The 26,684-nt window shown below is 48.2% G+C and overlaps 1 protein-coding gene across 1 annotated transcript in view; it reads left to right on the top strand.

Moving 5' to 3' along the window:
- Positions 1–26,684, top strand: part of Ngef (neuronal guanine nucleotide exchange factor) — a 95,698-nt gene that overhangs the window by 3,333 nt on the left and 65,681 nt on the right. The window contains exon 2 of the mRNA XM_048428973.3: positions 23,835–24,172. Coding sequence (XP_048284930.3) covers positions 23,908–24,172 — 265 coding nt within the window. The 5' untranslated portion in view covers positions 23,835–23,907. The remainder of the gene's footprint in view (positions 1–23,834; positions 24,173–26,684) is intronic.

Genomic DNA, 26,684 nt, shown 5'->3' with positions numbered 1-26,684 from the left:
CTTAGCCAGTTAGTGAGTGTGCCTCCCTGACTCAAAAGGGAAAGAGCATAAACACTGGCTGATCTTCCAAGTCCCTGCCCTCCTCTCAGGACCCCAGCTACATCTTCCTCCTTTACTGTCGTCCTGATTAGTAGTCGAAAGATCTGATTCCCTCCCGGAGCGACCTCACATTCCTATATCCAAACAGATCCCCACAAGTCGGGCAAACATCCTTCAATTGTTGCCAGTTTTTTGAACCTCAGTACAAGGATCTTATTTCATCCTGGACATCCTCTAGTTGGAAATCCTCTCGGGGAGGTGTGGGCATTTATAAAGCCATGTTTCCAAAGAAGCATTCCTGGGTGGATCCTAGGCCATTGGACCGAAGCCTTCTTTTCTGCGGAGTTCCTTTTTAGGAAGTCGGCTTTGACCCTTACAGTGAGTCTCAGATCCTTTGCTTTGGGATTTAAAAGGGTGTCTGGCCCAGGGACAAGCCTTCCTCGTGTTGGAAACTATCAGCATAATTGCCTGCAGCTCTCCATCGGCTTCTGGCCGCTTTGGAGCAGGCTGCGAGTCTAAAGCAGTATCTCTGCACTCAGTCAGCTTAGGCTGTTAGCTGAGCTCAAGGAACGGAGAATTTGAAGCGTAGGGACCCAAAAGAAGCTGCGTTGAGACTCACAAAAATCAGATCCACCTGGGTTGTCGTTGGGAAACGTGTGTTTATTGAAGACAATGTCTTAGAAATTGACAAGATGAGGCATAGTAGAGGTTAGCCAGAATCTTGTAAGATAAACAGCAGGCTTGATGTCCTACAGGGTGAGGCTCTGTTCATGATTCTCTAGTCCCAGGCCATCTCAGGAGGCTGATTTGTCCCCCTAATCTGTGCCTGCCAGGTCTGTGCCCCCACAACCAGCTTGAGTAGGAACTATCACTGGGTTGCCTGGTAGCACCAGCTGTGGAGGATCTAGCCGACCTATAAGCCTTGGGTTCGGTGCCTGTCTCTGTCCCTCTCTGAGCTCTCCGACATCTTTTCTTCCTTTTTGGAGACAAGGTCTCATGTATCCCAGGCTGACATTGAACTGACTATATACCAGAGAATGACCTTGAACTTCTGATCCCCGTTTCCACCTCTGGAGGGCTGGGATTACAGGACTGCAAAACCATAACTTAATATCTGCTGTATTCTGCACCGGGAATTAACTCAGGGCTTCAGGAACGCTGGGCAAGCACTCGACCAACGGAGAGACAGCCAACTCCTTGCCACCATTTTGAAAGGCTGGGTGCTCTCGGTGGCTGTTAGTTTCAAATTAAAGACAGTAAGAAACAGTTGAGAAGTCAGGCTCTGGGCGACTTTGCCTCAGTCAGGCAGCCTTGGTTTGAACATCAGCCCCCTTTACTTCCTGGGTGGCCTTGAATGAGTCTCTTAGCATTTTCTAGTGTCCACGTCTTTTCTGTAAGAATGGGTGAAGAGGAACAAGGAGAGTTACAACAACTGTACTATGTAGGGTTGTTGTTGGGGCTGGGACCTGAGTCAGGTGCTTTCAAGGTTTTGATGTAGTCTTTAAAAAAATGAATTAAACGCACACAAGATTTTTCCTTAAAAATTCACTCAGAGGACAAAGTTTGTATCACTGTGCATGTACCCAAAAACTAGCCTAGGCTGAATGTACTCCCTAGCCTTGTGCCAAGACATAACTGGAGCACAGTTGAATAGGATCTAAGTTTGACAGCTTTTGTGGGGAGGAGAGACTGACTCCATTGTTCAGAGACGGGTGTGTGTGCATCTCCATGCAAGTGGGAGTTCTCTGTTGCTGTCTGTGTGTGTATATGTGCATATGTGTATATATATATATTTATATAATATATGTATATAAAATATATTAAAATAAGTAAATCTTAAAAGGTATTTAAAGAGAACTGGCTGTCTTTGAAGGGTTCGCCAAGATGCTTCAAGCATGTGAGTTTGGCTAAGTAGGAGCCCACTTCTTTCCATGGAGCCTATGTGTCCCCAAGTCTTGCTTGTGGGTCATCATATCGGATCCAATGATTGCTTCGTTCCAGTGATGAATAGCTTCTGATAAATGAAGGCATTTGATATTTTTTTCTAGCTAAATCCTGGTGGTACAATTAAAACCGAAAGGCTTGGTAAAGGCTAACTAGAAGGGATTTTGGGGAGATGGATGGTGACAAACCTCGTAGATGTCATGCTTCATCGGGAGGATGAGAGTATTAACCTTCTGTCATTGCTGCAAACAACTGCCACAAACTAGTGGCTTTAAATAACACAGAGGTGTCACCTCACCACTCTCAAAGCCAAAAGCTCAAAGTGGGTTTCTCTGGGCTCAAACCAAGGCCTCTGCAGAGATGGTCCTTTAAGAGATTCTGATTTCTGGCTTTCCTTCATCTTCAACAATGGAAGCGCAGTGCCCCAGCCTTGTCCCTACTATTTCACCTTCTGTGTCTAAGGCTGCCATGATTACATCAGGTCCCGCGTCTCTTCCCTGCCTCAAGGTCTTAGCTTTGTCACAGCTGTGGAGTCCCTTTGCCATGTAAACTCATATAACCACTGGTCTTGGGTCTGGGATGTGTACTGTATTGGTATTGGTAAGACTAAACTAGGAGAAACTAGAACTTTCTTAAATCCATCTTCTAAGTACATGTTTAGAAAGAATGGACAACCCTTTGAGATATTTCAGTTTGGTAAAAGCTGCATCACTAACAGTCAAAAACAAGTGGTAATATAGATCGTTTGCATCAAACATCCCATAATATTCATGCTTCTACAGAAATCTTTTTTTTTTTTAATTTTGAGACAGGGTTTCTCTGTAGCTTTGGTGCCTATCCTGGAACTAGCTTTTGTAGACCAGGCTGGCCTCGAACTCACAAAGATCCACCTGCCTCTGCCTCCTGAGTGCTGGGATTAAAGGCGTGCACTGCCACTGCCCGGCCAGATATCTATTTTTAACTTTGATTAATACATGCTGGATCAATTATACCTGCCATTTTTGTTGAACTCTCTACCACCCAAAGCTTTTACTTGAGACCTGCCTCCAGGAGCAGAGGGAAGTTATGATTCTTTGCAGATAAGCACCTCAAATGGGGGCAGGGAAATGTAACTCAGGGTAGCAATTCCCACATGCCTCCTGCTCTGGAACCTGCTGGGAGTGTCTCTGCCACAGTCCCAGACTCTGGAAGGCCTGAGAACGTAGATCTCTTTGGTTCAGTCACTACAGAAAGCTCAGGAGCATAGCAAGTTAGAGAGGGGCAGATGTGAAGTCAAGAGGCCCTCATCTTCCAGAGGACCCAAAGGGATGGGATTGGGGTGTGGCTGCTTTCTGCTGGAGCTATAGACCCATGCTTTTGGGTCGTATGGAAGCCCCATGAATGCTTTCCCCTCATACACATGAGAGAGGCATCTGAGGAGTTGCCATGAGAGCAAAAGCAGGACATTACGAGTCCTAGGGTCACTCAGAGAGGAAGATGGGGAACTGGAGATAAAGGGTTAATGTTTCGGGCCAGGCTGGTAGATTCATCATTCTGCGGGGAGGATGAGGAAGCCAAGTGCAAGGTCCCAGCAGCACAAATACTCATCGGCTCCCGGCCAGGCTTCCAGAATGGCAAATGGGATCCATCACACGGTGGCTCTGATCCATGCTGACGTCCAGAGGATCTGTTCAGGACAAAAAGGTCCCATCTAAGTTTAAAGAAAGGACCACTATGATCGAGTAGTGATGTCTGTCTTGGCAAAGAGGTCTGTGCACCCCTGCTCTGCTAATAGAGAGGAAAGGAGAGGGAATCTGCAACCAGACAGATGTTTGGGACCCCTGAGAAAAGGTTGTACCTTACCTGGGTTACCTTGAGTGGGTAGGCTGGTGTGGTCTCTGCCTCTTCATCGTTAAATGACGGAAGCTGGAAATGCCCTTTCCAGACCTCTGAGTGAATGAGGATCAAGGACAGGACCTGGTGTCACAAACTGTCCAGCCCTGCATCTGTGGGGCTGAAGCCCGAGTGCACAGAAACAGTCTTTGGCTGGCCAACGCTGCCTTGGTGATGGGTCCTGACCTGGTGCAGATCCGAGCCTGCGTCATTTCCCCGAGGACCCTGTCTGCTTAGAAAATACCCAACACACTTGTTTGAGCAGGGAAAGGCAGAGGTTTGAAGAAAAATCTCTGGGTTAGAGAAACACATGGAAGGGGCAAGGCAGTAGCAGCCTTGTGCTAGGAGCAGGTGGTTTTGCAAGGTAGGGCTGAGCAAGGAACAGCCGTCCAGGTTGGGGACCAACTACCACGTACACAACACCCCATGCTGTCACAGATGGGCACTGAATCCCCACAGCCCAGCATGAAGTAAGCGGCTCTGATTGCAGGGAAGGGACGTGTGCTCAACCCCAGATTCCCTTTGGCAACATAGCTAACGGGAGAAAAGGAGGAGGTGAAGGAAAGGAGAAAGAAAGACCAGGCAGGGCCTAGAAAAAGCATTTTAAACATTATGAGGATAGAGGTTTGAACCTGTAATTTCAGAACTTGGGAGGCAAAGACAGAAGCAGAGAGGTCTCCACAAGTGGAAGGCCAGTCTGGGCTATGTAGCAAGTTCCAGGCCAGGCAGGACTACCCGTAGCAAGATCCTATCTCAAACAAGCAAACACATCAAAACAACGATGAGAGCCAGAAAAAGGTGTGGTAGGAAGGCGGGAGCTCTGAGATAGTAAAGTGTTCCTTGCACAAGCATAAGGAACCAAGTACAATCCCCAAAACCCAAGCAAGATAGCTGGATATTGTGCCACGGCGTGCAATACCAGCACTGCGGGGGCAGAGATGCCATCTTAGCTACTTGTTGGGTTCCAGCCCAGCAAAAGACCCTGTCTCAAAAGTCGAGGTAATGGGGCCTGGGGTTAAAAACCTGAGGTTGTCTCTGGCCTATACACACACACGCTCACAAGCGCACCCGTGTCCAAACTGTTAGCAGAACCATGACACACTGTGTTTTATTCCGAAGGTCAATGTGTGGACTGGGTCCCCAGCATACACTGTTTTGTTGGCTATTAGCCCAGAGGAGCTTTCTTCACGGCGTCTGGAAGAAAAGGTTCCTGTGCTGGGAGGGCTAGCCTTCGCCACCCGAGGAGCACTTCTTGTTCAGAACAGCCCCCAGTCAAGGCTGACAAACTGGACAGGACTGGCCAAGGCTGGACAGGGCTGGAGGGTGCAGGCTCCAGAGAGGGCGGAGCCTGTTCAAAGGAATGCACAGATGTGAAGATTCCAGAAAAAAAGAGAAGAGGCGGAGAGACAGGGGTCAGAATGGAACAGTCTCCCAGGAACAGAGGCTGGGACGCTTGGGAATGGGAAGAGGAAGAAGGAGGGATGGGGTAGGATTCAGAAGTGAGAGGCTGGGCACACCCCTGACCCCTTCCAGTTTCAGACTTTCTTAGGGGCCTTTGAGCCATGATCAGCAGGGACAGAGAGAGGTTGGGATCCTCAGAGAGGGCCAACATGATCATTGTCAGAACAAAAGGTACTTGCTGGAGAAAGAAAATCTGCCAGACTGGGACTGAGGCACCCCACCTTGTGAACTGGATGACTATACCATTGTGGCCCCCAAGAGTGAGAGACAGCTATTCTGGGACCACTTTGACTGATGGAGGCACCCAGCTTCAAGGCCGAGCCTGGGGTTCTCAACATCTCAGGTGTGATTTGGCCATCACTGCTATTATTTTAAAGCTCAAGCTGGGCGGCTCACTTAATTCTAATTAAGTTCTTATACATACCTATATCACACACACACACACACACACACACACACGAATGAATCCCCTTGGTTCTGTTCCTCTGAGAGAATCTTGATTAAAAAAAAAACAACTCCCAACATTAGAAAAGAGAATTTATTTGTGGCTTTAGGAATATTGATTCAGGTGCTGACTGCTGACTTTGGAGGTACACACACTTTAAAAGAAAATAGGGATTACAATGTAGAGACCCAGGTGCAAGAAAGCCCCGAGAACGTCAGGGGAAAGCGGACTTTGAATTTTGAGAGGGAATAACGCTTGCACGGCCAATAGAGGACATAGAAGAGAAGGCAGGAGCAGAACGGACATGCCCACGGATCCAGAGTCCACAAACTCGGGTCTGCACGTCAAGCCTTGGAGCAAAGTGTGTTTATCCAGTGTAGAGTTGGCTCGCAGGTGGAGGGGGCCAGAGCTGGGATTTTGTGAGGCCCATCTTGAGGACAACCTCCCGACAGACTCTACTTCGAAAAGCTCTTCTATGTTCCTGTCATTGCGTTTCTTCCCTTTTCTTTTCACATTCCTGAATGTCAATCATTTACTACATTCCTTTTCCAAATGGTTATTATCATTATAAACACGGTGAGATCCGAGGCCAGTCCCATGAGGGGTGACCGTCCCATGAGGGGCAGCGGCAGGCTACCCCAGGCCTTGGCGTGTCCCTTTGGCAGTTGGGAGACCGAGGTCGGTAGGAGACAAACAGGTATGCCATGCAGACAGAGCTGGAGTATAGAAGTTTATTTAGTAGGTTATGGAGGGGGAAAGAAAGGAGAGAAGGGGACATGGGAAAAGGAGGGGGAGAAGAGAGAGAGGCAGAAGCTGCTTCTCCAGAAGAAGGAGAGAGGGGTTGGGGACTGGAGAGGAGGCAGGAGATCAGCTTGCCTCAGCGGAAGCAGTGAGGTAGGAGTGGGCAGAGCTTGTCTCTTAAAGACAGGGTACCCAGACCAGCAGATTGCAACAGTGGTTACAGTCCGGACGTTTGTCTCCTTGAAATTCCTTTCATGAAGGCCAGACGCTGAGTGAGACAGTCATGGAGAAGGGGCTCTAGAGGCTACTTAGTGTGAGGTGAGGTGAGGACAGTGGGCGCCCAGGCTCAGAACATCCCTCTCCAAAGAAGGGAGGGAAAAACCCCATGCCCACCAAGCACACACACTGAGGGATGCACACACAGAGGGAAGGCTGGGAGAGGACACAAACAGAAAGGGACATCTGCAAGCCAGGGACTGGCACTCGCTAGAGCCCCACCATGCTGGCCTCCTGACCTCACACTTGGAGCCTCCAGAGCTGGGAAGCTAGAATTACTTTTAAGTCACAGGCTCTGTATGTTTTGCTGTGGCAGTCCTGGCAGATTGACATCAGTATGGGCCCCTATATCATCAGGCCTCTGTGAGTGCTGTGGAATGTACGCCAGTGGGTGAGTCATGACACTCGGACTGGCAAACTGCCCCTCTCAGAATGCTGCATAGACTCAGTAGAGGGGGGCGATTCCCAAACACTTCCCTGTTTGGCCCTGGGAAGCCCATCATCCACCCTCAGTGTCTGTTTCCTCTGTACTTTACGAGCCAGACTCAGCTCGGCTCTCCACTCTTTGACAGAAACAGAAAAACTGGCCCACAAGCGGGTGTGTTACTTGCCAAGGGCTGGGGCCTGAGGTGCTGGCTCTGAAGCCCGATCCTTGTACCCAGGTCACTCCTCCCTGTCTTAGTCACTCCTGACTAAGGGTGACAATTCATAGAAGAGACCAAGCAAACACTGCTTCCCTGTGGCTTGTTGTTGTTGTTGTTGTTGTTGTTGCTGTTGTGTTGTTTGCCGCCAGGGTCTCACTATGTAGCTCTTGCTAGCCTGGAACTCACTCTGTAGACCAGGCTGGCCACAAACTCACAGCGATCTGCCTGCCTCTGCCTCTTGAGTGCTAGGATTAAAGGCTTGAGCTGCCTCCTCCAGCTAAACCCACAGCTTTGCTCTAAGAAAACAGGTTGATAGGAATGCTGGTTCATGCTTTAATCTCAGGATTGTGGGAGGATTGCCATGAACTTGAGGCCAGTGTGGGCTCTGCAGTGAGTTCTAAACAAGCCTGGGCTGTGGTGTCAGACCTTATCTCAAAAATTAACCGTGATAAAACCAAAGGAACAAAACTGGACAGAAGGCTGAGTTCTTGCCTCGCCCTACGCCTCCAGCTGAGAGGAGCTGTCATCTCCAGCACATCCACAGGGGACTGGCTCTCAGTCCAGCCGTCAGCCAGCGCCGAGACAGCGAACACATTTCACTCGGGTACAAATGGAAAGCCTCTAATCCCTCTATTTATTTTTCAAGCAACCTTTGCACATTATATATGTATTTCACAATCTTTGACTCTTTCCACACAGAGAAATAAAAGTAATTTATGTAAGTGGACCATTTGTTTAGCCAGGAATATAAAGGAGCGGCCTAAGAGATTTGCTTAAGCCTTGTCCATTTGACAAAAGAGGAACCACCATCTCTCTTAATCCTTGGCCTGTCACTGCACAGACAGAAGCTTCCAGAAGGAAAAGAGGCCAGGGGAGGCCATGTTCATATGTGGGACAATGAGGAGCCCAGGAAATCCCTTTTCTGCTGGCAGCTGAAAGAGGACAGGCCAGTCTCATTAGGAGATACTGGTGCTCAGAGGAAGGGACCCATGCTGAACACCACATCTGAGCTAGGTAGGAAACATCACCCTGATGATACCTCACGGGTGTTAACCACCCATGGAGACCTGTCCCCAAGTCCTGCCAGGCTATGTTGAGAGGACCACGTTTTCTCCCCTTATCCAATCTCAGAACAATTAGATACCATAGGAAGATGGGCCCACTCACCCCACACTCACTGGGCTATAGAAGAACTAGCAAGAGACAATCTGGCTGACCCAGTGCTCATTAAACATGGGAAAGAGGGGGCATCCACAGACACACTGAGGGGGCATCTGCACCTGCCTTGAACTCCGATTCCTTGGACTGCCCAGGGCTTCCTGCATGGAGGGCTGCACTATGTGGAAAGAGGGGTCGCTAAGGGGAGGATGCTCAGCTCTCTGGTGGTCGTCAAGCCTCTGGCCCTGACCTTTGCTCTTTAGTAAGGGCAACTAGGCTTCTGCAGCTCGTAGAGCCCCCTCCCTCTCCTGTGTGACTGGTAGCCACTGTGTTACCCTGGGACCTGAATTCTAATTCTGCCTCACCCTCTTCCCAGCTGTATGATCTTAGGCAAGTCGCTAAGCATCTCAGAGAGAGAACCTGTGACGGTCCCTGTCATACCCTCCAATCTCAGGGGGGAGTGAGAAGCAAGGGACTTCAAGGGACAGTTTAGCATCCAGCCAGCATTGATTTCCCTCACTAGGATGGGGAGATTATGGAATCCGTGTCTCAGTGCTTTCTGTCCAGAGGGTTCTTGTGTCTTCTGACCACGCTGCCACTGTCCTCCAAGTTGGTGACAATATCATGGGTAGGGGAAGGAAGGGTCAATTTTTGCTGACCCTGGAACCTTCTGGCCTTGATCTGGAAACCTCTCCCATAAGTCGGAGTAAATCTCTACCATAGGTTTTTATGCTCCAGAAGGGACTAGTGGTAAGCCAGGAGGCCCCATACCCCATATCACAGAGCACAGTGAAGTTAAGCTTTCCTAATCCAAGTGCAAAGGCCTGTGTCACCCCAGGATGCTGGTCTAGTCTTCTCCTGGTCCAGAGACACTACTTGGTTAATAGCAGGGTTGGGAGGTCACCTTCAGTGGGACTCCAGGTTTGCTGTCCTTGAATAAAAAATGATCAGAGAAACACAGTTGCAACAGAAACGGATACAGTTTTGGGTTTGTTTTGAAAAGGATACCTTACAAGTGATGAAGCTGGTGGAGCACAAACCTAGACAACTGGTTCTAATGCACAAAGGATGGGGGAAAGTATCATGTTTCACAAGATCATTTTTTTTTCTCTCTCATCTGTATAGAATGAGCTTCTCGGAGCAAGTTCTACTGGGTGTAGTGCTATATACAGTAGCTTCTCACATCGCATTTCTTCAGCATCTATCCTGGTGAGCTTTACAACTTGATACAATGCAGACTTATCTGGGAAGGGAGACTCCACTGAGGAACTGCCTAGAGCCGATGAGCCTGTAAGCATGTCTAGGGGGATCGGCTGGATGGTTAATTGATGTAGCAGGCTCAGCCCACTATGGGTGGCATCATTCCCTAGGCAGGTGGTCCTGAACTAGGAAAGAAAATTAGCCGACAAGCCAGCTAGCAAGCAGCATCACCCATGGCTCCTGCTGTTCTTCATTGACTGTGAAGTGAGTTCCTTTGTCAGAGGTCATGTAGTATAGACTAGCAAGCCTTTAAGTTTCTGCCTCCATGGCGACCTGGAATTGCGAGTCACACGAACCCTTTCTTCCTCCTTGTTGCTTTAAGAATCACAGCAACGGAGATCAATTAGAACAGCATGGTGACTCTCCACCAGGGATGCACGTTTTTATATCATAATGAGCCACCGGCCACCTTGAGACATGAGAATGCCCCTGTATCCATGCCAGGGGTTGGATTTAGTGGGCCGCTGTTTACGTCTTCCAGCCTCCCTCTTTACCAACTGTTTTTTTTTTTTTATTGTTGTTTCCTACACTAATTTTTAAAGATCCCCGAAACCTCACCCTCTGCCTTACTCTCCTGCCTTGCTGTCGCCTGCTGCACCTGATGGAGGCACAGTGGGGGGGAAAAAGACAGGCTGCTTTTCCAGACAGAAAGAGATATTCCAGGAAGATCCGCCCCCTGAGGACTTCTCAGACATGCATACTCTGGGACTCCAGACCAGTCCCCCTGAGTCAAAACTCACAGCTAACTCTCCAGGGGATTCTGAGGGCACCCAGATGAGAGCCACTGCCAGAGGTTGAGAACCAAGTACAATCAGGCAGTTCAGAGAAACGGGGCCAAATCTCAGGAGCACCTCACAGAAATCCCCCAACACACAAATCATCACGGGAGGCAGTTGTTCTCCTTGAGGGTAGGATGCTGGGAACAGCAATCCTGAACGCCTTTGGAATCTGGGTCTGGTTATACCTGTGTGTCCAGCAATCTGCACACTAAATATGAGCACCATGAGTTAGTAGGTTAAGCTCACTAATATTTGCTTTAATATGAAAATGCTTAAGAGCATATGAGAGCTTCAGCATGCTTTCACCCCAAAACCTCGTCACACAGGGAGAACCTAGGATTTCCCTCACATGCTCCAGCAGCCTAAACGCTGGGCATTCTTTTATCCTTGGCTGGAGCGTTTTCACAAATTCAACCCAAAATGGCCTCAACACATGACAGGCCAGGCTGGCTAATTAAAACCAGAGAGAAGTTGTTGACCCACACAGTTCAAACGAATGCAGCCATTTTTGGTAAATGCGTCTGCTCTACTTCTGTGGTGAGGATACCATTTCCAGAGGAGGAGGTGCCTCATCCAGTCACCAAAGAGGGCGTTCAAAACCTTCATCCTAAAGGACCCCAGGAAGGCAGGATATAGAAAGAGAGGGAAGATCACCGGGAAGGGAGCCCTTCTCCATGAAGTCTGGTCGAAGCGTCTCACCAGCATTCCAGCACAGTTAATGACTGGACGCCTGCAATTTTCTAGAAACTTCACCAAAAAAACTCCGGGAGAAGGGAGAGTCCTAAATACCTTATACAAGTCTAGTGGCTCCTGGCATTACCTTATCAGACCATAACTCCATCGGCGCCATCTCTGGAGCCACCCTGTAATCTCCATTATCTGGAGAGAAAAGAAGGGAGAAGGAAGGATTTCCCAACACCTTTTCAGGTGAAGTTTGAGAGCCATCAATGCTGTTTGCCTACAGCTAATAGGAAGACAGTCACCCTTGCTTCCCTTGTGAGGAGCAGACTCAGGTAGGTCCTACATTCTTCTGGGTCGCTCTCTTTCTCCTGGCCCCCAGAAGGAAGCCTGTACTAAAGTCTCTGTCTAATAAAACTCTGCAACTCTGCTTCAAGGTGGCAAGGCCTAAAATAATTTTGTCTATCAGTCTCAAGACTTTGGCCCAAGAGAAACTCCCTAAAAGATCTGCGGGACTTGTCAGGCTGATGGAGGTGACAGCTCAGAGCTGTGACTGGGTCCCCTCAGTGTTGAACTGCGGAACATGCTTTATGTTAGTGCTGGGGCTGGGCTGGTGAAGAAGAACCTGGTGTCATGTGCTAGGGCTTTGTCAGGGGTTTGCGCACTACAGAATGGACTGTTTGTAGAACGAATTAGATTCGGATCTGCTTTTTATTTTATATTTGTGCTTGGGTCACATCTACCCCAGAATAACCTTGAATTCTTAATCCTCCTGCCTCTACCTCCTAGTGCTGAAACTGCAGGGGTGTAGATCCACCTTAAATTGCTCTTTTGAGGAAAATCTTGGCCCCTTTGGGGGCTCTGTCACCTTCTCCCATAGTCTGTTCAGATAGGCCCTCTGCACACACAGACAAGCCTCCTCTGTATACTTACTTAGGAGATTCATCCCAAGATAATCACCTCCAAACACTGGCCAAACACTCTAGCCCAGGGCAGATGAACACGCATCCATCCCTTCTTCCTGAACTCCTCCAAGAATGTCCCTGGAGCCGACCTTTATAAGCTTGCATCAATCCTAGACTCTGTTCCTCCATGATAATGGAGTATCAGGAGGCCCTAAGAGCATGCCACAGTGGGCTTTTGTAAGGGAGGTCAGTCAGAGGTGGGGGTGGCATTCCCTGGCTCCCACCTGTACCCTCAGTGCCACAGTCTGCTCTCAGTCCCTTGTACCACAAGACTTGAAACCACTAGATTCTTTCTTAAAAATGATTTGTATTTTGAAGAAACTCACATTTTAGTTCCTTCAGAACTTATTCGGGGGGATAATTTGAGGATTTAAATGGATTTTTTTTTTACAATTGTTTATCAGTGTTCTAAATTTTTGTTAGTATCTTTTTTTTCCTAAGTGACAACGTTATTGAGGTTCCGTGCAATGCACCCATTTAGAATGGACAATTCTTTGACTGTTGGATAGCACTCACCCACTTTCTGTCTCTATGGAGTCTCTTGTCATGGATACCTCATCTAAATGCAATCTATAATGCGTCGCCCTTTTGTGAATGGCTTCCTGCACCGGCAAACTGTGTTCAGGGATCACTCATGATACAGAGTGTATCAGCACGTAACTTTTCAAGGCTGAATAATATTCTACTATATAGGTGTACCATTCCTTATTTATTAGTCAGTTGGTAGGCATCTGGGGTATTTCTACCTTCCACAGAGATGATGCATACTGCTATAAACATTTGCATGTGACTTTTTGTGGAACTCCATACAATTTTTACATAATGACTGTCTGGATTTACTCTCGCCATCCACAAATAAAGGTTCATTTTCTTCATGCCCTCACTTACACGTTTGTCTCTTCCTAACGACCATAGTAACTGAGGTGCGCTGGCACCTGGCTGTGGTTTTGATTTGTGTTTTCCTGGTTATTAATAACTTTGAACACTTTTTCACACTTCTGTTGGCCATTTGTACATCTTCTTCTGAGAAATGGCTACTTAGTCCTTTGCTCACTGACTTAGTTAGGGTTTTATTGCTATGAAGAGACACTATGACCATGGCAACTCTTATAAGGGAAAACATTTAACTGGAACTGGCTTACAGTTCAGAGGTTTAGTCTATTGTTGTCATAGTGGGAAGAAGCATGGTCAAACATAAGCAGACTTGATACTGGAGAAGTATCTGAGAGTTCTACCTCTGGATCAGCAGGCAGCAGAAGAGAGAGAGAAAGAGAGAGAGAGAGAGAGAGAGAGAGAGAGAGAGAGAGAGAGAGAGAGAGAGAGACACTGGGTCTGCCTTGAGCATTTGCAACCTTGAAACCCACCCCACCCCCCAAGTGACACATTTCCTTCAACAAAGCCACACCTCCCAACAAGGCCACTCCTTATGAACCTATGGGAACCATTTTTATTCAAACTGTCACATCTGCTTTTAAAAATTGGGCTATTTGCCCTTATGTTGTAAGTGACTTGAGTTCCTTTTTTACTTAGAATAGCAACCCTCTGCAGTGTAGGGATACGGTGGTTTGAATGACCCCCATAAGGTTAGATACTTGACTGTCTGGTTCCCAGTTGGTGGACTATTTAGGAAGGATTAATAGGTGTGGCCTTGGAGGAGGTGCAGCATTGGTGGTTTCAAAGGACCACACCAGGCCCATTCTCCTCGCCCGCCCCACCACTCACCTGCAACATGTAGATCAGATGTGAGCTCTCAACGACTTCTCCAGCACCATGCCTGCCTGCCTGCCAGCATGCTTCCCATCACAATGATCAAGGAGCAACCCTCTGAAACTGTAAGCAAGCCACCAATTAATTAAATACTTTCTGTTAAAAGTAGCTTTGATCATGGTGTCTCCTCACAGCGACAAAACAGAAGCCAAGACAACAGCTAACGAAGAATCTCTTTGGGCGTGTTTCCTCTGCATTCTGCTGTTTGCTGCCTTTACTGGGGAAGAAACTAGTTAGTTGGACCAAATCCTATTTGTGTGTTTTTGCTTTTGTAACCAGTGTTTTTTTAAGGTCAGATCCAAAAGCTTCTTGTCCAGTTCAATGTCATGGCCCATTGCTCCTGTGTTTTCTTCTAGTATTTTCATAGTTCCAGATCTTCTTTCCAAGACTTTAATTTTCTTTTAGCTGATGGTTTGCAACCTATACTGAAAGACAGAATGCAGTTTCAGCTGCACATAGCTACCCAGTTTCTCTAGCTCCATCTCCTGAAAAGTTGCTCCCCTAAGTGTGTTCGTGGCACCGTTGTCAAAAACCAGACAGCTGTGATGCTAGCTTTAATTCCTGTTCCTTCTCTGTGACATCAGTCTGCTTGACTGCTTTTTATGTCAGTACTATGCTGTTATGGACACTATTGTTTGGTGGTGTATTTTGAAGTGAGATTGTACAATGTCTCCATCTTTATGTTCAAGATCGATTTGATTATTTGAGATATTTACTGTTATGTACAGATTTTTAGGATTTTTTCTGGTTTTGCTGATTTAGCAGAGATCACTGAATCTGTGCACTTTGAGAGGCATGTGCACTCCGACCATATCCATTCTTTCAATACATGAGCACAAATTATTTTCCACTTATCCATGTTTTCTTCAGCATCTCTCGTCAATGTTTTACTTTTTCTACTGCAGGGATTTTCTCTCTCTTTAGTTAAATTTCTTCCTGGATAATGGTTTTGGTAGATGTAAATGTTTTTTTTTCCTATTTTTTCAGATAGTGAAGTGTGCAGATATGTTTCTGGATCCTGTATGTTGATTTTGCAGTTTTTAACTTTAGCAAAATTATTTACTAGTTCTAACAGTTTTATGGCAGCATCTTTGGGGTGTTCTCTATGTAAGAGCAGATCCCCAACAAACAGGGACAATTTGGAGTCCTCAACCACCTCAGCTAGGACTTCCATCTCTAAGACAGATATGTTGAGAAATGGCACCCATGTTTTGCGCCGTCTCTTAGCAGAATTGCTTTCTATTTTACTCTCAAAACCACTAAAAGCTAGAACCACTCTGTGACCAAGAAAGCCTATGTCTGTGTATATGCACCAAAGAGATGAAATCAAAATACCAAAGGATTAACTTACAGCACTACTATTCACAAAAGCCAAGGTACGAACCAGCCTATGCACCCAGCAAAGAAGAGACAATAAGAACATCACAGGGAGTACAAGCATGGAGTGCTGTCCAGCATAGAAAGGGGGCCTTCATCATTATCAAAATTAGTTGAACATGGAGGATATTACGTGAAAAAATGTAACACAGAAAGGCAAGCATCTTGCATTTTTACTCACAGTTCACATGCTCTCTAGGTTTTTGTCAAGTTGACACAACCATAGTCGTCTTGGAAGAGGGAGCTTCAATTGAGAAAATTCCCCCGCTAGACTGACCTGCGGTGCACTTTCTTGACTGATGAGTGACATGGGGGGTGCGCATCTCTGTATGTGTGGCAGGTGGTCCTGGATGCTAAGAGATAGGAGGCTGAGAAAGCCATGAGGAACAAGCCAGTAAGCATCACCCTTTCATGGTTTCTGCATCAACGCCTGCCTCCAGGTTCCTGCCCTGTTTGAGTTCCTCCCTTCTTCACTCAGTGATGGACTTTCCTAAGCGCTGTAACTGGAAGCTGAAACTTTGCCCTGTGGTTTTTGGTCATGCTGTTTCATCAGAGCAACAGAATCCCTACTGAAGACCTGTAGGATCTTAAAAAGTTGAACTTTTAAAAGAATTAAGCCAGTTTTGAAAAGACAGACATTGCATGTTTTCTCTATGCAGTTGCTACATTTTATGTAGATGCACTCAATTGTGCAGTGTGTATGCATTGAAAGTAGAAACAAATACTGTCACAAGGGAAACTAACCGAAGTTAGGAGAGAGGCGTGGGACTGGTGGGACCGTACTCAGTATATAACACATACCTGTGTGGAATGTCATTTTGCAACACAGTATCAAGTATGATGGATACAGGGCAATGAATTTTTCAGAGGTAACCTCTCAGAAGTTGAGAGTATAATGATTGTAAGAGACTGAGATGGTTAAGGGATGCAGACACACTGGTTAGAGAAACGTTTCAAATGGCCTACTCGATAGCAGGGACAGCATTCCATTACTTAGGAAAATGTACAAAATATGATGCCTGGTGAGCCCACGACCCTCCAGCAAACAGAGTGTGATTGGCAGATCCTGGGGATGTTCCTGATCCTTCTAATAGACTTCTTTTCTAGTTTCATTTCCCGACTCCTGGCCTGCATTATCCTTTGGCCCTTTCTGCTTGCCACTACCGTATGCAAATACTAAACCCTCCAAATCCCAGATCCAGAACTTTCTAATCTCAAGCTCAGTGCCCTTCAGTCCTCTGGAGAGTTGGTTTCTAGAGTTCAACATCTGCCCCCTTTCTGTGAGCGCAACATTTCAAGTTGGCTGTTCAGAACGTTGTAGTCTGCAGCTGGTCTGCTGTGCCTCCTGCCTGCCAAGCCTGGAGGCTTCCTCACTCAGATCCCTTCTCCCATCTCTTCCTCCTCCTTCTCCCACACTGGCTCTGGGCCTCGGACCTCTGCAGTCCCAGCCCTACTCATGGCTCTATTCTTTTGCTAGCAGGACTCTCTGGTTTGTTCCTGCTCTCTGGCTTGTTCCTGCTGTCCCACGTCACTCCCACGTCTCAGTTCCTTCCTTCAGGTAGAAATCCATCTAATCTTTCTGTCCCAGCTCATCGGGAAAGAAGTGCTGTGTGCACATCACTTCTCATCCATGGCGATGTTCCCTCTGCTGCTGCTCCACTCCCTGTCCTATAGACGGACAGCAGCCAGGCAGTAGAAATGGGGGCTGCCAGAGTCTAGGGTCAGGATGTGGCTTGTTCTTAAACCTCAATGTTTTTAGTCTTCTCACCAGAAAGAGACATTGCTTGGGTTCCTAGGATTTGGGTTGCAATGTGGTTGGGGGATAGAGTACTTATAGAACAACTTCTGCCAAATGTGTCCTCCGCTTTTCCCTCCTTTCCTTCTCTCTCTCTCTCTCTCTCTCTCTCTCTCTCTCTCTCTCTCTGTCTCTGTCTCTGTCTCTCTCTCTCTCTCTCTCTGTCTCTCTCTCTTCTCTCTCCCTCCCTCCCCCTCCCTCCTTCTCTCACTCTCCCTCCCTCCTCCCTCTCTCTCTTTCCTCTCTCTCTCTCTCTCTCTACTCCCTCTCCCTGTCCTCACTCTGCTGAACATCCTCAGCAGTGTCCCTTCACTCCCCTCCTTCTGGAGTCAACAAGGCAACAAAGTTTCTCAGGTGTTCGTCCTTGGATGCCTCCCTGGCTTCCTTTCTCAGGTGCCTCCTTCCCAAGCCAGCAACCCCACCTCACATACCAGAGAGTCTCAGCTCCCTTCAAGCCTCAGGAAACACCTTCTGCCTTGGGCCTGGACTTGGTTCTGAAAGACCTGCTACCTCAGAGTCCACACCGAGCCAGATAGTTAGGGCTTTCTCCATAGCCAGAGCTGACTGGCTTCCAGGTCTTGCTCTGACCCCCGACCCCTACCCCCAATTTTTGTTCCCTTCCCTTTCCTACTGCTAGTACCCCAATTTCTAAACTTCAGTTTTTAACATTCCCAGAATATTCTCCTTTGGGTGTTTTATCCCCTTGTCTTTCCTGGAAGGGACTTTCAGCCTTATGGAAAAAGTCTCTTGCTTTTTCCTCTGCTGCCGAAAAGCTTCCTGTCAGGTTCTACACACTTTTGGTTCCCCACCCGCAAAGCCTTTGTTGCTGATAGCCCAGGAAAGCCCGCCTTTTACCTGAGGGGCAAACAACAGGAATGACATTTCTCTTTCTCGTGCCAGTCTCTCTCATTCTTGAAGGCCACATATGCCCCAGCACACCACTGCTACACACACACACACACACACACACACACACACACACCACACATACACACACACATACACACACACACACACACACACACACACACACACACCAGGTCTTCCTTGCGTGGTGTACGGAGACAGTTAGAATGGCTAACATCAGGAGGTGTCCCCGACCCGGGATCGTCCTCTGAGCTGTAGTCTCCCATGGCCTGCTTTTTACTGTAACTTCCCCTTGTAGCTGCTTGATCCTTCCGGTGATCTCTGTGAGCCTTGGAAGACAAGCCTCATCTTTTTGGCCTATCTTCCAGCAAAGCAGCCTACTGTGGAGCGGGTACCTATGTATCCTGTGTGGCTCTGCTGAAGGCCCTCCACTCTAGGGGGGCCCCCGTCCCCACCTCTTTACTCCCAGTTGAAGAGGTGGAAAGCTACACTAAAGCCAGCGCGAACTTCCAGCAGCCTGGCTGTGCCTCCCGCCTCCTCCTCCCTGCCCCAGCGCTCCTCGTCTCAGGACCTCCATTTGCCTCTGACCTGCGATGCTCCCCAGATCCAGTGAGTGTAGGGGCAATAGCACAGGCAGCTCACCCATTTGGCTTCTCAGTTCATCTTATCTGCTGCAAATACTGGACTTCTGTCCTCTAGGACCTTGCTTGAGGCTGACTTGATGGACATCACCTATCACAGATGCAGTCTTGACTCCCACCAGGACCTCTTATGACAGAATCTGGCTTTAAGCAAAATCCAAGGTGGTTTATGCACATGGCAGTCTGAAGCGATCTGGGTCAGGAACCTCTTCTATTCACTGGGCCTCCTCATCTCAAAAACTGGCTTCACACGCCTTGGCTGGGCCTGCAGCCAGCTCCCTGCCCCTCCTATAGCCTTCCCTCCAAGTGTCCCCATCTCCCAGGCCGCTGACTCACATAGGAGGCCCCTGGCCCATGGCCCAGCTCTGGGAGCCTTAACAGTCACTCTTGGCTCGTGTCCCCAAGCACCAAGGCACAAGGAGATGGCCACTCCTGCCTCTGACTCCCCCAGGCTGTGTGTGAACCACATTCTCCTCATCCATGAGTCAGACACATGGGGTGTGATCCTGGCCACACCACTTACCAATGGTGTGGCCTTGGGCACACCACTCGCGCTCTGGGGTTGCCGCTTCCTGGCTACACGGTGAGGTTAATGACTATAGACCTCACATGGTATTTGTGGGACATAACAAAGGTTTCTGTGCCCCCCCAAAGATGGTAGGAGCTGGGAATATATTTTCCCAAGGTTCACAGCCCCTGCTCTCTTAGAGAAACTGGTTGGAATGGTTTATGATCTGCCCCCCTCCATACACCTCCTCCTACTCCATGTTCTTGTCTTTCCACAAGGACCCACTGTGGCCTTTCCAGCTTCCCTAGATAACAGAACTTTAGCCAGAAGAGGTTGTAGAGGGTAGCACCCATACCCACCTCCACCCACACCCACCCACCCCACCCTATACCCACAAACACCGTGTCCTAGATAAGAAACTGACGCCTGACTTGCCCAAGGTTAAGGCAGCAGAGGTGGAGATTGGAATCCAGGTTGTGGGTCCTTGCTCAGATACCTTGGCTTCCACATAGCAGCCTGCAGTGACTACTGATGACCAACCCTGGACAGACAATGGTGGACAGACTTGAAAATATAGATCAACAGGATGAAGAAGTCTCCTGACACCCAGCTCTACCCCTATGGTCATCAGGAGCAGATGACCAGGAGGGAACCCTCACTGGCCATGGTCACCAGGGGCTGTGATGGGGTGTAAGGGACAAAGGAACTGTGTTTTGTTGGGGCATCCCATGACCTGTACACATTGGTCAACTCATAAAATACGGTCTAAAAACAGTCCAGTTTACTCTATGTAAATCTGTTTTCAATTTGTAAAAATGCAAGCTTAAAATGACAAGCCACTTCCCTGTCTGTGACAAAAGACCTGGAAAGCAGCAGTTTAAGGGGGAAGGGAAGTCACGGCAGCAGATGTGAGGGTGAAGGAGTTGGTTGGTCACAGCGCATCCGCCGACAGGAAGCAGAGAGTAGTGGATGCTGGTGCTCGGTCTACAACATCCATGGGACGGGACTGCCCATATTTAGGGTGGGCCTAAAAACCTTACCGATCTAATCTAGATAATCCCTCACAGACGTGCCCAGAGTTTTGTCTCTTCTGTGATTCTAGATCCTGTCACATCGACAGGTAAGATCAGCCATGACAGCGATGTGACTGTAACATGGTGGTTGAGTGTCCCAGGTCCCCAGTCTGCAGCAATACCTGGAGGTGGCAGAATCATTGTGAAATGTGGCCTGGGGGGAAGAAGCCTTAGAGGACATGCATTTAAAGGGAATGTTGGGGTCGCTGCCCCTTCCAGTCTTTTCCTTTTCAGCCGCCAATGGGTGAGCAGTTTCCTCCCCAAACTTTCTACAAGATCTTCTATTTTTTTTTCCTTTTATTTTTATTTTTCAAGATGGGGTTTCTCTGTGTAACATCCCTATTTGTCCTGAAACTTGCTTTGTAACCAGGCTGTCCTCAAACTCAGAGAGATCCACCTACCTCTGCCTCCCCAGTGCTGGGATTAAAGGCGTGAGCCACCAATGCCCAGCAGGTTCTTTTCTTTTCTTTTTTAGACTGGGTCTCACTAGGTAGCTATCCTGGATCTTGTCATATAACTCACTCTTGCCTTGAACTCACAAAGATTCACCTGCCTCTCTGGTGCCGGGATTAAAGGTGCGCAACATCACGCTCAGCTTTTGTAAAGTTCTTAATCTCCTATAGTTTGTTAACTATTGCAACAGTGAACATAATGACCTTGAAAACCAAAAGGCCCATGCTAAGGCCTCAGGTTGGGTCAGAGCAGAAAGATGGCAGCCACGCAGAGTCAGTCAGCTCCTATCAGCTGTTCCTGCTGTGGACTCTCCTCAACTTGACACCCTGAAACGAGCATGCCCTAACCCAAAACCAGCCCCACCCACATCTCTGAGGGGTCTCTCGTCAGCCTGTAGGCCTGACCAACACCTCGGAGCTCTGGCTGCTCTTTCACCGTGAGTCACCACACTGGATTCCTCACATTCCTTCCTCTCTCAGGCCCAGGTATCTATTCGCTTGCCACACCTGTATGACGCCGGGCACACCCTGCCACACCTCAGCATGGTCCTTGTGTCCCTAGACTTAGTATCCTGACACCTGTTGGATCATTCTCTTCAAGGGTCTACAAACTTCACATCGGCCTCCACACAGTGGGGCCGGGCCCGTATACCACGCCTCTTCCCTCCCTGGGGACCCCTCCTTCCTGTCTTAGATCTAGCACTGAGCTAAGCACAGAGTCTCTGTGGAAGAGTTGGTGTGAGGTGAGTGTTGGTGTTTAGACGTCTGTACTGGCTGCCAAGATACGTCCTCAGCCGCAGCCACCGAGAGCAAGCACCTCCTGTGTGCATTCACTACGTTCCCTCCTCCTGTCTCTCTCTCTCTCTCTCTCTCTCTCTCCCCCCCCCCCTCCCTCTCTCTTTCTCATCTACCACCCTTGTCCCCAGAAACCGGTCTCCTCTGCCCTCCTCTCTGGGCCTCCTTTCTCCTCTTCCAATAAACCTCCCGTGTGAGCCCTGCTGCATGGCGTGACTTCTCCTCGCAGCGCTTTTTAAATGACCACAGTGAGAAGCAGAGCCCGCAGAAGAAGAGAGATGTCAGGGTAGGTGGGGATCCCTGAGTCCTCAGATCTCAAACGCTCTCCTTCTTTCAGTGAGTAGGGTCTTTGTCCCCACGCAGCTACTCCACCTGGTGAGAGCTCTGAACTGCCAAGGTCCTGCCTTGTATTTAGTTGTGGTTTTCATTCCAGCCTCCTTTTCTCCCCGCAGAAGACAGAGAGATCCAGCTGTTCCTGATTCACCGATTCCTCTTTCGCTGTCCCTGTGGCCAGTTATTCTCTGCTGCGGAGCCAGGGCAGGGTCCCCTGCTCGTCTGGCTGGGACAGACACCTCTTTAGTTCTTGTCTTTGGCTCAGGGACACTTTAGCTTAACTACAGTCACCACCCCTGTTGACTCAGGCAGAACTCGTGGTTACAAGGAACCTCCCATGGTGCTGCCGGGGCTGGGGCTCCTCAGCACATTTATAAATGTCATCCTTTCTGGGAGCTCTTAGAAGGGATGGGACATTAACAATCCGACCTCAATATGGTCTTTTGGCCACTGAAGGTGTTCTTTGGACACCCAAGCATTATACTTTGCTGGACAGGGACCTCACAGATCACACAGTATTTTCATGGATCAGGAAACGATGCGTTCTAGGACAGCCAGAGCTATGTAGAGAACCCTATCTCAAAAAGTCAACACAAAACAATATTTGTTGTTGTTGTTTTAAGCCAAGTATAGTGATGCACACCTCTAATCCCAGCACTTGGAAAGCAGAGTCAGGCAGATCTCTGTGAGTTCAAGGCCAGCCTGGTCTGCATAACAAGTTCCAGGACAGCTGCAGTTACTTACACAGTGTGAGACCCTGTCTTGAAAACAAAGCTAACACAAAGTAAAAGAAATGGTGACCAGGGTGGAAGTGGGAGCCTCCCAATCCCACAAACTCAGGTAGCACTCCAATGCCTGGCCATATTGCTCTGAGGTAGGCCCTTTCTCAGTGAGTCCCTGCCTCGTAAGTCCTTCATGCAACTTGCTATATATATATGCAAGCCTGCTTGTGTAATGCAAGCAGATCTGCAGACAGGTAGGAAAAAGCCGCTGTCCCTCGGCATGCGCCATGGGGGTGACTCTGGCATGTGGGTAGCAGGCCTCAAACCCTGCCTTGCACAAAGCCGCTCTCCACCTCCAGGGAACCCTCAGCTGAGCGGCTACCCTGAGAACAAGGTGTGCAACTGTACTGGAGAGGTGTGAGGGCCCTGTGCACAGTTCCCACTGTCTGTCTTAGAGAAGGTATAAAACTGCTGAAGTGTGCCTGAGTCTCTGACCCATAGAGAGAGCAATGACAGCTCTGACCCATGACCCAGAAAACAGCTTCCATATACACAACATCTATGCATGACTTTTGCAACCATAAAGACTCCATGGCTTCACCACCCAGAACACTGTCCCGCCAGTGTGGCAATCATTCTCAAAAGACCCCTCCGGTTCCTCACTACCTCAGAGCCCCATCTTGGAAGGAGGTCCATTTCAGAGTTGTCCTGGAGGGAGATAACCCTATGTGACTCCAGGCCATGGGACAAAGCTTCGTATATAAAGAGACCACTGATTCAGCTGGACTTGGTCTCTAGATGGTGGAAGAGCTTTGACGTGGAGGTCAAGTTTGCTTGGATGTAAATGGACCCCTGTGAGACACGCCAGTGCCAACACCCTTTCCCCGTGCCCTACAGCCTGCCCTTCCCTTCCCCCTGCTCTCCTAGGCTTCTCTCGCAATTTGGTGCTCTTCTCTAGAGTTATTCAGGAAATATTTACTCACGAGCTAGTTGTACAAACCACTTTAAGCATTTTCCTTAAAGTGCTGCCTATGAATAGGACAAATAAGCTTCAACTACACAACGCCACACGACTGCCTCCAAATGAGCGGTTTGCGCTGCAGCTCTTGTTGGCAAAGATGCGACTGGTGGGGTGTGTGGGCTATCCCAAATCTCATCAAACCTGAATGGGAAAGGATTCCATGCTCTGAATGGACCCCTTAGCCCAACAGTTCTGACAATTCTTCTCTGTCTGTTTTAAAGCCCTGAAGACTGATGAAGTCAGGGAGGTTACTGACCCCAGCCGCCCTGCTGAGAAACCATTAGGCCCGTTGCCATGGAGACCAAAGACTCTGAAGACTGGGAACAACCTCAGAGGAAATCAGTGAGCCGTTTGTGGAAAAGCAATCATGGTCCCGCTGACATGAGGCCTGAGTTCCTTCCAGAGTCCAGGGAGGAGGCACCCGAGGCTGGTGAGCAGTCTAATGATGAAGAGCCCCGCTGCCTCATCCCAATCCAGAGGAATTCCATCTTCAACCGTGCCATGAGGCACAAACGCAAGTCCGGAGGCAAGTCTGAGCAGAGCGCCAGTCGCCAAGCAGGTCAGTACCGGGGACACCTGCCACGTGAGCTACTGATGTTCAGAGTCTCTTGACATGAAAGGAGACCCAAAGGCACTGATAATGGTCAGGGGTGGGTCCAGTGAGGTGGAACACTTGAGGTCATTTTCCCATGAAGAATTCACTTCCCCATAGTAGGACATCGTGTCCTCTTCAGAGAAAGGGTCACCTTAGGTCATACGACATGACAGGCTTCTCCTGAAGGGAGACAATGAAGTCATATATGTATGTCTTCTTGTAGGGAGATGGCAGTGTCCGCATCCTGGGTCATTTGGGAACACAAATTTCCTTATTGGTGTCAGTCTAACCTGCCTTGTGCTGTTCCTGCCAGTGTCGGGGTTTCTGTTGCCATGAATATACGTGAGATTAAAACCTTGGGAGGGGGGGGGCCTTTGGGGGTGAGACCCCTGACGCTCTTGCATTGGTTCTGGTACATTTCATCTGCTCAAAATATACACTTGTTGAGCAGAATAAAGTTCAGAAACTTCTGTCAGTAGGGCCTGACACAGCAGTGGACACCGTTCCGTGGGGCTGTCCCCAGGACTCTGAAGGGGCTGTATTGGGACTACAGAGTGTGGGATGGTTTCCCAAAGCCTGGGCATGGCAGCTCTCCTCAGAAAGCGTGTCATCCCTAGTGAGCTGGAGGTCCAGCTCAGCATCAGGACCAGGGGATTTGCTGACTATTCAAAAACAGCCATTAAACCCCACATTGTAGTGGTTCTCAACCTTTCTAATGCAGCAGCTGTTTAATCCAGTTTCTCACGTTGTGGTGACCCCAACCATAAAACTGTTTTTGTGGCTACTTCATAATTGTAATTTTGCTACTGATATGAATCACAATGCAAATATCTGTTTTCCAATGGCCTTAAGGAACCCATGTGCAAGCCCTCAAAGGGGTCACAACCCACAGGTTAAGAACCACTGCTAGGCCGGTTATTTCGAAGCGTAAAGTCAAACTACCCCCAATACAGAGAGACATACTGCCATTTCTCTTGATTGTGCGGTGCCTGGGGGCCTCCCCTCACCAACACAGTGTCCCTGGTCTCCACAGCCTGCTGGTGGCTTATGGGACTGAGAAGTGGGCCTTGTCCAACCGTCTAGTCGTTTCAGTCTAGGGGTCTCAGTTAGAAGGCTCCCTTGCAGCCCACATGCATCTCATCTTCCCACAGACTAGACACTGGTTTTCACGCAAGAGAGGATCTTGGAGAGACAGGGCAGAAGCCTCCAAACCTTGGGAGGGCTAGACTCAGCTTCATGTGGTCATCACAGCACACATGGACAGTCCAGGGGGGTAAAGGGGGGTGAGGGAGACCCTGACTCTACCGCTTGAAGGTGGGAATATTTGTGTCTGCAATCTATCACAGACACTGAGAGAGTCCTACATCCAGATAGAATGGATACAGAGACGCAATACCTAAAATACCACCATTGCAGAAGCTGGTATTCAAAGTCATTTTAAACCTTTCAGTGGCCATATTAAAAATTACCAAGAGGGGCTGGAGAAATGGCTCAGTGGTTAAGAGCACTTGCGGCTCTTGAAGAGGACCCAGGGTTCAGTTCCCTACACCTTTGTGGTGGCTCACAACCATCCATAACTCCAGATCCAGGGAACCTGATGACCTTTTGTGACCTTTGTGGGCATAGGCATTCATGTGGTGTATGTACCTACATGCAGCCAAACACTCATACACATAATATAAGTAAATCTAAAAGGTTTTTAATAACAAAGAAATGAATAAGGTTTATTGTAATAATATGTCTTATTAAATATAATAATATGCTGGGTGATGGTGGCACACACCTTTAGTCCCAGCACTCAGGAGGCAGAGGCAGGTGGATCTCTGAGTTCAAGGCCAGCCTGGTCTACAGAGCCAGTTCCAGGACAGCCATGGATACACAGAGAAATTAAAAACAAAAACAATCATTTCCAAAATATTATCCTATGTCCTATAGTTAATAATAGTATAAAAAGTATCAGTGACCCAGGCACAACATATATGTATATAAACGTGCATGTATATATATAAATGTACATATATGTACATAAATGTACATGTGTGTATAAATGTGCATGTGTGTATGTAAATGTACATGTGTGTATGTAAATGTACATACATGTATAAGATGTACGTGTGTGTATAAATGTATATGTATGTAAAACCACACATATATAATCCCACACATCTATAATCCCAATAATAGACAGGAGGACTGGGAGTTTGAGACATGTCTGACTGCATAATGAGACTGGTCTTTATAAAAATGACTTATCAGTGAGCCAGGTCCTTTGTGTACACTGTCTCTGAAACCTGTTGAGCGTTTTATAGCACAGCCCTTTGTGTTCGCTCGCCAAATCCTCACGGGAAATAAATACTTGATCTGGATTTAGATCTCATAAAATGTACAGTCAAAAAAGTAAATTTACATACCCAAATTGTTCCAAATATTCTTAGTTTTCCCATCATCAAACCGCCGCTCTGTTTTCACATTTGGA

This window comes from Myodes glareolus, chromosome 1 (assembly GCF_982192425.1).
Source record: "Myodes glareolus chromosome 1, mMyoGla1.1, whole genome shotgun sequence".
Classification (NCBI taxonomy): domain Eukaryota; kingdom Metazoa; phylum Chordata; class Mammalia; order Rodentia; family Cricetidae; genus Myodes; species Myodes glareolus.
The sequence above is the reverse complement of the archived record's forward strand: the minus strand, read 5'-3'. Positions and strand labels throughout refer to the sequence as shown.